Source organism: Salmo trutta, chromosome 1, assembly GCF_901001165.1.
Source record: "Salmo trutta chromosome 1, fSalTru1.1, whole genome shotgun sequence".
NCBI classification, from domain to species: Eukaryota; Metazoa; Chordata; class Actinopteri; order Salmoniformes; family Salmonidae; genus Salmo; species Salmo trutta.
Window position 1 is genome coordinate 41,951,148 of NC_042957.1, and position 13,954 is coordinate 41,965,101.

The 13,954-nt window shown below is 45.1% G+C and overlaps 2 protein-coding genes across 4 annotated transcripts in view; both read right to left on the minus strand.

The window, feature by feature from the left end:
• The window catches only part of LOC115196117 (GEM-interacting protein), a 43,571-nt gene extending 41,512 nt beyond the window's left edge, over positions 1-2,059 (minus strand). The window contains exon 1 of one of the 2 annotated variants that reach the window (XM_029756704.1): positions 1,330-2,059. In XM_029756704.1, the coding sequence (XP_029612564.1) occupies positions 1,330-1,567 (238 nt within the window). In that variant the 5' untranslated portion in view covers positions 1,568-2,059. The remainder of the gene's footprint in view (positions 1-1,329) is intronic. The other variant, XM_029756721.1, reaches the window with a different exon arrangement.
• Positions 2,060-3,461: 1,402 nt separating this feature from the next.
• LOC115196133 (procollagen galactosyltransferase 1) overlaps positions 3,462-13,954 on the minus strand; it is a 36,208-nt gene continuing 25,715 nt past the window's right edge. The window contains exons 3-13 of one of the 2 annotated variants that reach the window (XR_003878804.1): positions 13,032-13,149; positions 10,306-10,440; positions 9,939-10,143; positions 8,414-8,533; positions 8,052-8,128; positions 7,399-7,505; positions 7,006-7,138; positions 5,983-6,110; positions 5,724-5,812; positions 5,372-5,578; positions 4,916-5,057 (exon numbers count right to left, since the gene is read on the minus strand). Coding sequence is in view for 1 of the 2 variants with exons in the window: in XM_029756733.1 (XP_029612593.1) it covers positions 4,787-5,057; positions 5,372-5,578; positions 5,983-6,110; positions 7,006-7,138; positions 7,399-7,505; positions 8,052-8,128; positions 8,414-8,533; positions 9,939-10,143; positions 10,306-10,440; positions 13,032-13,149 (1,501 nt within the window). In the remaining variant the exon portion in view is untranslated. Of the gene's footprint in view, positions 5,058-5,371; positions 5,579-5,723; positions 5,813-5,982; positions 6,111-7,005; positions 7,139-7,398; positions 7,506-8,051; positions 8,129-8,413; positions 8,534-9,938; positions 10,144-10,305; positions 10,441-13,031; positions 13,150-13,954 lie in introns of both variants that reach the window. The other variant, XM_029756733.1, reaches the window with a different exon arrangement.

A 13,954-nucleotide genomic window follows, 5' to 3' on the forward strand; every position in this document is an offset into this window, starting at 1 on the left:
TTAAGTAGTCTTTTACGGTATCTGTACTTTAATATTTATAGTTGACAACTTTTTCAACTCAATTTGAAATTGCACTTTTGTACTTTTGATACTTAAGTATATTTAAAACCAAATACTTTTAGACTTTTACTCAAGTAGTATTTTACTGGTTGACTTTCACTTGTGTCATTTTCTATTTAAGGTATCTTTACTTTTACTCAAGTATGACGATTGGGTACTTTATCCACCACTGACTACTTTAGATCTATCCCATTACCCTTCGCCGGCGGAATCCGAAGCGCTATCTGACGTAGACAATGAAGCCATAGGCAGAACTTTACCGCAATCATGACTAGGTCTGGTTGGCAGGAAATAAAAGTATAGGCTTTTTAACTTTTATTTTATCAGGGAGTCAAGGTCTCTTTTACAGATGAGCCCTGATTTACATAAATTACTGAAAATACACATCAATATAAATACAAAAATGCAAGCAGAAAGAAAAAGCCATAAAAAAACAACACATTGTTCAGCAATTAAGGTCCTCAAATCCGCTTTCTGAATTGTCCTACATTTATTTCACATTTTGAAGATAGTTTTCTTGCACCTTATTTGTGGAACAAAGTTGATTTAGGCTACCTAGAAGAGACCAAGTTAATTTCCAGAGTTAGCCATCCCTGATACTGGGTGTGGTAACTCGTATGTCTTAAGTTTGTATGATGTTAGGTACAGTGGAACTTTATGTAAAATGGCTTTATATATGAACATCTAGCAATTTATCAACCCTCGTGACATCAAATAGGGCCAACCAACTTCTCTGGTAAAAAACGTTGGCCTATATAAAAAACAGTTGGAAAGATGCGAAAGTTGTCGGGAAAACGTATTGGTTTGGTGTAAAGGTGTAGCCTATTAGCAATCTACAGATCATTGCGCAAGACTGCGTGAAGATGGCGTACGGCGTAATGAAACACGTCACGATGTGTAGCCAACAGGGCATTATGCCGCGTTCAGGTGCTAGTTGGAACAAGGAAACTGAGATTTCGGACTTGCTAGTTGAACGCGGGATGTGTATAACTACAAAAAGTTAGCAGGTCTGACATTTCCGAGTTTCGACAAGGACATTAACAAAGCTTAGTGTCAGACTCAGAGCGCACATGAACGTCTCCCAGACAGTCCTTTGGTTTAGCCAAATTCATGCTTGGACATGTGTGGTATGCCTTTGCAGACGCGAAAATCTTCAGATAACATGACAGAACTGCATAGTCATAGGCCTATTCGTCTTGTCTGTAAATCGTTAGACCTACAAAATAAAACCATGTGTGTGAAAGTCGTAAATATGTTCCATTGACTTACCGCAACAGTCCTCAAAAAGCAGCCTTAGTTGTCTCAGACATTCTGCCACTGTGCGGAGTCTTGACACTGTCCATGTTATATCGTAGTATTTAATCCTACGAATACCACTACCGTTTTGACACGGGATAAATGTGGTGTTCATTCCCGGTAAATGAGAACCATTCTCTCCCTGTTCAGTAGGCGTATGTTTTACACCACGCCGCTGGCGCAGGTGTATATTCAACTCCAACAAAGACATTTCTAGCTGTCTGACTCCATGTAGGCACGCAACACAAAAGTATTAAGCTAACACGCATTCAAATAGCCTAGCACAAAATGTGGTAGGCTATATTGACTAAAATCAAAAACATTACTTCCATTTCATGCAATGTAGAACAAAAAACCTTCAAAAAAATCTATAAATTTCCCACAGAGGTGTGTAATTGTCCGTTTGAATAGGCAGTGTCCTTTGCGCATCCCTGTAGCCTAGCCCAGAGTCCACTCAGTCGTTATCGGTTGTCTCATATCCTCCGACTGATTTCCTCAATCTCTTTGAGAAGTAAAACTGTGTCATAGAGCCATCTTTTCAGGTCTATCAACTAGGGTTTTCCGTCCCTACTTAGTCTTGTTCCGCTAAGCATCTTGTCCTACCGCATTCCTATGTCGCAACATTATTGGCGTCAACTCAACCCTGGTTATAATTGTTTTTCTGAGGGATATAAAAATTACAGCAGGCGGTGTGACCGTTACGCAAGGGCATTTTTTTATGTTTGATTTATAAACCACTTAAATTACAGTTTTGGGGCACAATGCCTATCAAGGTTCAATTTTCGCGGGCCATCACACTGGGAGCAAAAGAGCTGGTTTATAGAGCACACATGACACAGAGTAGACCTAGCCTAGGTCTTATTCCCATTTAGCAGAATTCCCTGACTGTAGGCTTCCATTTTTAGTAACTTGTTGGTAAGTAGAAAGCATGGAGATGCCGTAGTTATTTTTTATTCTGTGTTAGTTTGTTCACTGAGGAGTTATGGCACATGTAAAAAGGAACTCTGCAAATGTTGCACAGAATATGAAGGGGATGGCAATTTGACACCCAACAACCCTATAATCACAGACAGACAGAACTTTGATAAGGTTTCAGTGGTGCAACATCTAGCCAATTTGGTCATGACATATCAATCTCAAAGTAAAATGGAGAAATTTCTAATTTGACAATCTGGAGGAAAAGAGACCATAATTATCTTTTTTTAACAAAATATTTTATTATTTGGTATGAAGTTACAAAAATGCTGTTATGACAGACATCTCAGACTACTATGAGTGAATCTCAACTGAATCTTAATATCTCCCACCTAACAGCTAGAACCAATGCCTTGGAAGGTAGGGCTACAGCTAGAACCAACACCTTGGGAGGTCCCCAGACAAGGGGTGTCAAACTCATTCCATGGAGGGTCTAGTGTCTGCTGTTTTTTTCCCCTTCCTTTCAATTAAGACCTAGACAACCAGGTGACGGGAGTTCCTTACTAATCAGTGACCTTAATTCATCAATCAAGTACAATGGAGGAGCGAAAACCCACAGACACTTGGCCCTCCGTGGAATGAATTTGACAAGTGCCCTAGACCAGGGTTTTCCAAACTTGTTCCTGGGGACCCCCCTGGGTGCACGTTTTGTTTTTTGCAGCTGATTCAAATAATCAACTCATCATCAAGCTTTGATTATTTGAATGTGCTGTTTAGTGGTAGGGCAAAAACCAAAATGTGCACCCAGGGGGGGCCCCAGAGCCAAGTTTGGGAAACCATGCCCTAGGCAATTCCAGTCCTCGAGGTGCTGATTGGTGTCAGTTTTGCCCCAGCTAACACACCTGACTCCAATAATCACCTAATCAGTTTAGAATGCAATTTGATTAATCAGCTGTGTTTGCTAGGAATGGAGAAAGAGTGTGACACCAATCAGGCCCCCCGAGGACTGGAGTTGCCCACCCCTGTTCTAGACGGACACCTCTTCTGACAGGCCAGCAATAAATAACTAAAAGATGAAAAGCATGACCATCCATCCAAGTTCTGTCTCTTATCTGTTAAACACAGGCTTCTATTTAACTGCTATACTACAGGTCCAAAGTGTTTCTGCTTTCCACTTTCTATCTTAATTCTGAGAGAGAGGTGGAGACGCAGGCCGACCGACCAAGTTTGGATGTGGCTGGGAGGAATCACATGGCTCCTCCTCGACCACAAAAGTGTGAGGCGCCTACTGCGGTCGCTCCCGCCTGTGACCCTCTGTGTGAAGGCGACAAGCCATTAGCCTGGAAACAGACCAGAGGTGGCAAGTGGGGGAAAGGAGTACTCCACTGCTATAAACAGCTCTACTGTAACTCAATGGCCATGGACTGACAGGGAAGGCGGATAGGGGTGAATCCTAACTTCCACATAAGTCAAATTTTTACTTATAGTGATGCACTGATGTCAATTAACAGATGAGGAAGATTTGACATAAGTGGAAGTTAGGATTCTACCCATAGTTATTAACATTGGGAGCTGTTGGTTTTTAAGAAGATGTACTCCACAGCTATAAAAGAGCACTACTGTAGCTCAATGGTTAGGGTCTGATAGGGAGGGCGGGTAGCCAAGTCATTCCTTCGGGGAGATGTTGCTTTTTAATTACTACTGTTTTGGTATTAATCTCATTTGTCATATGATAGGACTTTGAGCTCCATGGTGAGGTTTTCGTAAAACTATGGGACTCGTTTGCGAAGCAGCACACACAACTTTCAAGCATACATCTCTAATCGATGCAATAGATGTTAGGTCTAGCTATAGTTTTACAAATGAACAAATGAAAAAGGTCCTCTTAAAGCCATCTCCAAAAAGCATGCAGATGCTTGTCTTTTCCAGTCCTTTCAGAAAGACTGCTACAGTTAACTGTTATAGTACATGCACACACATTAATTAATTAACAATTAATAAATGAATTATTCATTCTAGAGGTGACAAGGTCTCTGGTCAGTTGTGAGATTTGGCATGATGAACTAGGCTATAAGGCACTTGAGGCATGGTAGTGACCAATCAGAAACAAAGTTCCAGTTCACAGGCCAATCACATCACTGAAATGTAATAGACAGCCCAACCAGATCACTGTTGACATACAGATCCCAACCTGTATTTGGGTCTTGTAAATGCAGCAACAAGAAAAAGGTGAGTCCAACATATTTCTGAAATGAAAAAGGAAATGGAATAATTTTTTTCCAAAAGAATGCAACTAATCCCTTTAACTTGTAATCTTTGGTTAAAAAAGGAAACAAAAACAGGCCCCTACATACTATACGTCATGTTGCTGCAATGATGCAAAGAAAGGGGGCTAAAACGTAAAATAACGACACAAAAAAACCCTTGGTGGTTCACATCACTCACGATGGTTCTTAATCTTCAGCATATCTCTCCATCGCCAATCCCATCCCCTTCCTCTCCACCCCTTCTCCTCTCATAGTTCGTCCCGTGTGGCTGTGCTGTCCAGAGGTGACTGGAGTACGTCAGAGTTCTGGGCCTCGCTGCTGATCTCCGCCTGCTCCTGGGTCTTCCCCGAGCGGGCCCGGTCCCAGTCCGTACGCACCTTCTCGTTGTCCCACACCACGGAGGTCTCTGTGTCGCTGATGTAGCCCGGGTCTCCTGTGTAGTGAGTGGGGAACACTAGCAGGGGCTCGGCCGAGAAGGCCTTTAGGTCCCGCTCCTCAAAGTGCTCCATGTAGTCCGAGCTGGAGAGAGAGGTAAAGAGAGAGGAGATAAAGATGTCACGGGATACATTGAAAAAAGGAATAGGTGAAAAGGGGTGAATCTCAAGTCTTTTCCTTGATTCCTTTTGTCTTGCCTCCTTAAACCGTGAAGGGGAGCTTCGAGAAGAGAATATCTTTCTCCTCTCATGCTCCCTTAATTTCCTGCAGACACTTTGAAAAGGAGGTGAGAAGAGAGGATTCAAGGAATCTAGGAAAATACTTTTGAGATTTACCCGGAGAGACAGGCAACAGAAAGACAAAGAGAGAAAGCGTGCGACAGAGAGAGGTAAACTTACACAGGGTGTTTATTGAACATGACAGGGAGGAACTCATCTACGGGTAATATCCTCTTCAACGGCTCTGCCCTCAGCAGCTTCTGGGCTCCTTGTAATGACATCATATAGCCCAGCGTCCAATAGGAGTAGTCGGCCTCCACCAGGTTGTGTATATTGGGCACGGACTTCTCAGGGCGGTCCACCTGCATCCTCTTCCTGCCGATATAACTGGGAGGAACAGTTGGAGAAGAGAAAGTTGACGTTTACACCACATGGGAAGGGTAGACAGTAAGTGCGGAGTCAGCAAGCTAGAACGGGGGTTCTTAACTCTTAAAAGGACTGCTAACATTACAATTAACACTTAAGAACTAACCAAATACTGTATCATATGTCTGAGGGATCAGCCAGCGACATCCCAGGGACCAATGCCTGTCCGCGGACCAGAGGTTGAAAATCACTGACCTAGAATAGAGGATATCCTGTGTGTATAGTGGATGATATACAGTCTATGGAACACTTACATCAGGTCCCAGTCTAGACCCTGGCTCTCCACTTCAGTCATCAGAACACAACAGTTATTTAATGTATCTCTGAGTGGAGCAGGCTAGTGGAACAGTGTATGAAACACTTACATCAGGTCCCAGTCTAGCCCCTGGCTCTCCACTTCACTCATCAGGTTCATCAGGCGTCGCTTGAAGAAGACCTCGAAACGCAGATCGTCCTCGATCACCAGGGAACTCTTTAGACCCCGCTCTGCGATCTGAACACACAGATAAAACAGTGACCCTCACATTCAGAGGACGCAAAGAAACTTCTGTACACCATCTATACCTGAGAGTGACAGCCAGAGGTGTGTTCCAGGGTTGGGCTCAATTCAGAATGGACTCCTAGTCAACTCAGGAGTTGAAATTCGAATTGAATAGGCCACACCCAACAGCATGTTGAATTTGAGGGAAGTATAATTTAATTCAAAGATATACCACTCAGTCATAGAACATGAGAGTTTCACTGATTCCGACAGGTCACACTTCCAGATACCAAAGACTATATCACTAGAATAGCCAATTATATTTCCACCAACCATTTTATTTCTTTGGCTTCTTTTTGAAAGCCTCAGGGTCAACTTGAGGGTTAAACTAATACTTTCTAGGAAATGTTGTATTTTCCCCAAATTGAACAAAGTTTCAGTGATTCATGAAATATAATAACTTATTCACATACAGGTCAATGTTATTTTTCAATGTTATTCGCATGCAGGTTTTGTTTTCATTGACTATTCATTTTAAGAGTTTATCCTGCATGTTTGATGTTTTATGTGGAAGATGTACTGTAGAATAGAAGAGGCATTTGAATTTCATTGAATTAAATTCTATTTACTTTAATTCAAATTTGAATTGCAATTTTGTATCCAGTTTACTACTTCAATTCAAATTCAGTTCAAGAATTGATTTGGAATTTGGAGCATTCTCAATAATATGATGAATTGAGCCCAACCCTAATGTATTCATTCGGAGAGAACACTAGCAAAATTTAAAACAAATAATTAAAATCTGTGTTCTTATTGGACAAGTTCAGGTACTACCTCCCCTGTTTCACAGTTTCTAAAAATGTTCTCCCTACTGAACACTACCCGGGCCTGCAGCTGCAGGGCTCACCTCTTTCCAGATGTTGTAGTGTGAGAGGAAGCAGCCCAGCTCTCCCTTGGTGAGGGGCCTACCGTGGTACGGGTCACTGTAGCCTGGTAGCATGTGGATCCCCAGGGTATTTATCTCACTGATGTTCATCGCTCTGAGGGGGAGAGAGGGAGGGGCAGGAGAGAGAGGGGTGAGGGAGAAAGAGACAGAGACAAAGAGAGACACACAAATAGAAATGGAGAGAGAGATAACGGGGTCATTTTGAGCGCTTGAAGACTTAGCGATATGACATCATAAACAGTGGGGAAACTTCTGCTGTGTGTGACGATGTCCCATCACTGAGTCTACCTTTAATGGTACAAGAAGTATATGATGTGCAGATAGAAGAGTGCCTTCAAAAAGAGGTCAACTTACTTGCCGTCTACCGCTTGAATGACCTTGCAGGCAATCTCTTGCTCGTACAGAGTCCTCAGCATGCGATCCCGCCGGTCGGTCCGTTTTTTTAGGTTGATCATGAACACCTGCACACACGCAATACCTTACTGTACAGTAGTGAGTCAACACATGCAATACCACATGACACCCACAGAGGGAGGCATTTAGAGCTGAAGGGTACAAAAGAGACATTTTGAATTCTAGTGATAAATTCCAAAACAACAGCTACCCTTAGACACTCGGAAACAATTGGATAGGTGTATGAAATGTGGTGACAATTCAACCGAGCCTACCAGAAGACATAGTGAAGCAATTGCCTTATTGCTTAAACCCATTAGATCCTTACACATCTTCAGGAGTGCCTAGGGCAGGGCTAACAAACTCATTCCATAGATTGACCGAGTGTCTGTTGTTTTTTGTAATTTCATTTCAATTGTGTCCAATTAAGACCGAGACAACCACGTGAGGGGATTTCCTAACTAATCAGTGACCTTAATTGATCAATCAAGTAGAAGGGAGGAGTGAAAACCTGCAGACACTCAGCCTCCATAGAAAGAGTTTGACATTGTGGGCATAGGGGCTCGGGGTCAATAAGGAACAGCAACCATATTCTGAGCTGGCTCATATCCCACCTCATCAATGCCCAGTTTATCTTGTATCTTTACGGGGGCCGGGATGTACTCCGAGGGCAGCACATGAGGGTTCCGCACTGACGTGAGAAAGGAGAAAAATGATAGGAATGATAAAGAACTCTCACATGCTGACCAATAACATTAGTTAGAGAAGAACGAAAAGCTCCAACTTCCAGCTGTGTTCCGATATCCACACTGGCCTACTACTTAGAATTAAGCAATGTATTGAGCATCCATCCTAAGTGGTAACCCAGTGAGATGTCAAAAAGACGTAATTTTAACCAGTTTTGCCCATTCGGATGCTAGTATGGCCATTAAAGCCGACTACCTTTTGACCTGTGACAATATGACATAACACTCACCATTGACCTCCAACAAGGAATGCAGGAAGCTGTCTGCTTCGTCTGTCAGGGAGTTGTGGGCTCGCAGTGGCACGGGGAAATACCCATAAGTCTCTCTGTTACATAGGAACATCTGCACATCTGAGGAAGAGTAGAGTGTAGAGGGAGAAGAGAAGTTTGTTATTAATGACAAGGTTACTACAAACATTTATGCTTTTCTATGCCTATTCACACTACAAGTCTCACTGCAGATTAGGTTCTTTGTGTCACACCTCAAAATATCAACCTTCAAAATTAGACACTTACGTATTTATGCAAAAGTGTATTAAGATATCTTACACAAAGCATACCCTATGTCCATGAATGGAATTAGAAAAAACAGACTCTGGGAACTAACCACTGTCTGTTAAACCCCCAGGAATTTTGCAAAAAAAACATGCGCAGTGATTCACCCCTTAGATTTGAGAAATAAGTTTCCTGAGGGGCGGGACGGGGGTGAGGCAGGGGTGAAAATTACGTAGTCGTAGCCTCAGCTTATTCACAAAGCACCTCGGGAGCTGGAGAGCTGATCTAGAATCAGGTCCTCCCTGTCCATATAATCTTATTTATTACTGTTGTGGAAAACTCAGATCTAAAAAGGCAGCAATCCTAAATAACCACATTAGACATACCTGCCATGTAAACAAAATAACAACAGTAGACCTACCTGCCATATGAACAGAATAACAACAGTAGGTCTACCTGCCATGTGAACAGAATAACCACATTAGACATACCTGCCATGTAAACAAAATAACAACAGTAGGCCTACCTGCCATGTGAACAGAATAACAACAGTAGGCCTACCTGCCATGATAACAGAATAACCACATTAGACATACCTGCCATGTGAAAAGAAAATAACAACAGTAGACCTATCTGCCATGTCAACAAAATAACAACAGTAGACCTATCTGCCATGTCAACAAAATAACAACAGTAGACCTATCTGCCATGATAACAGAACAACAGTAGGCCTACCTGCCATGATAACAGAACAACAACAGTAGGCCTACCTGCCATGTGAACAACAGTTAGGCCTACCTGCCATGTGAACAAAATAACAACAGTAGGCCTACCTGCCATGTGAACAAAATAACAACAGTAGGCCTACCTGCCATGTGTACAAAATAACAACAGTAGGCCTACCTGCCATGATAACAGAACAACAACAGTAGGACCTACCTGCCATGTGAACAGAATAACAACAGTAGGCCTAGCTGCCATGATAACAGAATAACAACAGTAAGCATAGCTGCCATGTGAACAGAATAACCACAGTAGGCCTACCTGCCATGTAAAACAGAATAACAGCAGTAGGCCTACCTGCCATGTAAAACAGAATAACATCAGTAGACCTACCTGCCATGTAAAACAGAATAACAGCAGTAGGTCTACCTGCCATGCGAGTGTAGAGGGCAAACACAATAAAGTTTATCAAATCATTATCATGCTGTATGTGAAAGCTACTAAGCAGGATAAAAGAGAGAGAACACATTAACAGTACCTGCCATGCGAGCGGAGAAGGCGAAGACAATGATGTCATCGAAGGCCCAGCTGTAGTCTGGGTGAGGGGGGTGGAAGGCCAGCTGGCGTGACGCCTCCTTCCTCAAGTCAATCAGGAAGGTGGAGTGCACCATGGGAACCGCGAAGCATCCTTTACGCACCTGCTTTCTCATAGGGATGTAGGCCGGGGTGCGCTTATAGTAACCCTGGAGGAGGTAGAGGGAGAAGTGTTTGGAATACGATGAGTACTTCTGTTTCAATCAAGGTTATTGTGCTAACGCTTTAGTGCATGATTGCACGCAAAGTATTTGGGAGGATACGACCGCACGCGCAAACACACACAACACACCACACAAATAGTAGCGTACCTGGGAGGTCATGCCACACCAGAAGTTGGAGTAGGCTGCACGGGACTCTAACATGGGAGCTACGATGGTCTTGTTCTCCTTGATGAGCTTCCACAGTACATTAGGATTGGTCAATAGGTTATCACAGTCCACCACCTAGACAGGATAGAGTGGAAAAGCGTGTGACTGTGTGTGTGTGTGATGGAAGGGGGAAGAGGGAACAGCGAGACACATTATCCACTTCAAGCTTTAAAAATCACTCTGCAACATCAATCCTCTCTAGTGACACTTTGAACAATGGATGTCATTGTAGCGGCAGCCTAAGTCCAGCCACCAGAATCAGTGTTAGAATGAGTAGGCAGTATAGGGCACAGCCTTGGGTTCAAATAGTATTTTTTTTCATTCATAAACTTTTCTTTACGAGGTTCCAATTCACCCTTTCCTACATTCCGGGGTCTCGGAACCGGAAGGCCGACGCACTGTTGCGTCTCTACGACTCCGAGGAGCGGACCATCGATCCGACTCCCATACTCCCGGCGTCCTGTCTAGTGGCACCGGTGGTATGGGAGGTGGATGCGGACATCGAGCGGGCGGTTCAGGCGGAACCCACTCTCCCTCAATGTCCCGCGGGTCTGAAGTTCGTTCCGCTTGGTGTTCGCGATCGCCTGATCCGATGGGCTCACACTCTACCCTCCTCGGGTCATCCTGGAGTGGAACGGACAGTGCGAGGCCTGAAAGGAAAGTACTGGTGGCCCACCTTGGCTGAGGATGTAAGACACTATGTCTCTTCCTGTTCGGTGTGCGCCCAGCGCAAGGCTCCTAGGCACCTGCCTCGGGGGAAATTACAGCCCCTCCCCGTTCCACAACAACCTTGGTCTCACCTCTCGGTGGATTTCCTTACGGATCTCCCGCCATCTCAGGGGAACACTACCATCCTGGTTGTTGTGGATCGGTTCTCGAAGTCCTGCCGTCTGCTCCCATTACCCGGTCTTCCTACGGCCCTACAGACCGCGGAGGCCCTATTCACCCATGTCTTCCGGCACTACGGGGTGCCCGAAGACATCGTATCTGATCAGGGTCCCCAGTTTACTTCCAGGGTGTGGAGGTCATTGATGGAGAGGCTGGGGGTCTCGGTCAGCCTGACCTCGGGTTTTCACCCCGAGAGTAATGGGCAGGTTGAGCGCATTAACCAGGATGTGGGCAGGTTCCTGCGGTCGTATTGCCAGGACCGGCCAGGGGAGTGGGCGAGGTTCGTGCCATGGGCCGAGATGGCCCAGAACTCTCAGCGCCACTCCTCTACTAACCTGTCACCTTTCCAGGTAGTGTTAGGTTATCAGCCGGTCCTGGTGCCCTGGCAGCAGAGCCAGACGGAGGCTCCTGCGGTGGAGGAATGGGTACAGCGCTCTCAAGAGACCTGGAATGCTGTCCAGGAATGCCTGAGGCGAGCGATAGGTCGACAGAAAGAGAGCGCTGACCGCCACCGCAGTGAGGCTCCCGTTTATAATCCAGGGGACAGAGTCTGGCTCTCGACTCGGAACCTGCCCCTCCGCCTGCCCTGCCGGAAGCTGGGTCCGCGATTTGTGGGGCCGTTCAAAGTCCTGAGGAGAATAAACGAGGTGTGTTATAGGTTGCAACTCCCATCATACTACTGTATTAACCCGTTTCATGTGTCTCTCCTCAGGCCGGTGGTAGCTGGTCCACTACAGGACGCTGAGGTGCGGGAGGTCCCTCCGCCCCCCCTGGACATCGGGGGGGCCCCGGCGTACACAGTCCGGGCCATCTTGGACTCCCGGCGTCGGGTAGGGGGCCTGCAGTACCTCGTGGACTGGGAGGGGTACGGTCCAGAGGAGAGGTGCTGGGTTCCGGTGAGGGACATTTTGGATCCCACTATGCTCCAGGAGTTCCATCGTCTCCGTCCGGACCGGCCGGCGCCTCGCCCTCCGGGCCGTCCCCGAGGCCGGTGTCGGCGCGCTGCGGGAGCCGCGCGTCAGGGGAGGGGTACTGTCACAGTATCCACAGAAAATGGTGCCCCTCCTCGGCCGGGCGGCGCTCGGCGGTCGTAGTCGCCGGTCTACTAGCTGCCACCGATCTATGTTCTGTGTTCGTTGTGTTTTGTCTGTTTAAGTCCGCACCCGTTTCCGTTTCTGTAATTAGTGGGGGGGTATTTAGTTTGTTCCTTGTGGTTTGTGTTTTGTGCGGGATTGTTTATTCGTCAGCGGGCAGGTCTGTGAACGATTGTGTTTTTTGCACATTTTTCCCAAGCGGCTTCTCGCTAGAGGAATGTTATATTTGCCGGGCTGCGCCCCGTGCGTATCTTTGTTTTCTCGGGGTTAACTGTGTTCCCGGGTGGTCTCTGGGCACACCCTATGCCCTTGTGTTACGCCGAGTGGTTTTTTCCGGTGAAATAAATATACCGTTCTACGGCACAACTGGACTACGTCTCCTGCGTTTGACTCTGCCTTTTCCTCCTGCCTTACGGAACCGTGACACTTATTGGATTATTGTTCTTATAAAGGAAAAGTCTGCGTCTCTGTAAAATAGGGCGGGTCGTCATGGCGAAAGACTTGACTATCCCAAATTGCACCCTATTCCCTACATAGTGCATGGCTTTTGACCAGGGCCAATCTGCGTCCCAAATGGCACCCTATTCCCTACACACTATGTAGGGAATAGGGTGCCATTTGGGATGCACTCAGTTTATCTGTAAAAGAGGGTGGGGTCGTCATGGAGACTGGAGAAAGAAGTACCATGAAGTAGTCTGCCCACATGTCTCTTGCGGAGTCCAGTGCTGCCTGCCGTAGCTTCATCACGTGTGCGTAGCGGAGGTTGGTCCACTGCTTCGGGCTGTCTGCATCCTGGTACTCTCTGAGGGACAAACATAAACAAACAGGACATTCAGTACATCCTCTCTGGGAACAATTTACAGCAAGGTGCCTCTCCGTAACACTTTACATTAAGGTGCCTCTCCGTAACACTTTACATTGTGGTGCCTCTTTGTAACACTTTACATTATGGTGCCTCTCCGTAACACTTTACATTATGGTGCCTCTCCGTAACACTTTACATTATGGTGCCTCTCCGTAACACTTTACATTATGGTGCCTCTTTGTAACACTTTACATTAAAGGGGCAAACTGCAGTTGCTACATCCCTTTTTGGACTTATAAATAAATGAATGATATGTAGGCTTACCCATTGATTCTTGAAGAATATAGGTTAATTGATAAAGGCCTCATGAGCTTAGTTCAATTTTTGTACCCCATCAGAACCCAAAATATAAACTTGTTTTGTTCCAATGTTTGTAAACAAAGTAAATGTAAACAAACACTATATAGTCTCACAACATGGTTAAAACTATAATGTTGATATAATGGATGGTCAGTCCTTGCATCCATAGCTTTGTCTATGAATTTGAGTTGTTATATTTCTCAAGCCCCATCCCTCAGATGTATACCAAAACAGGGGGACGCTTTATTATTGTTTCTACCGCTGATTCATTCTTTAAGGTGCCTCTCCGTAACACTTTACATTAAGGTGCCTCTCCATAACACTTTACATGAAGGTGTCTTTAAGGAGGATGTTAAGTGTTTATACGTAGTTTGTAGACAGTTAATTTGTAGTTTATAAATCACATATTAACCATCTAGAAATGACTTATAAATGTAATGTA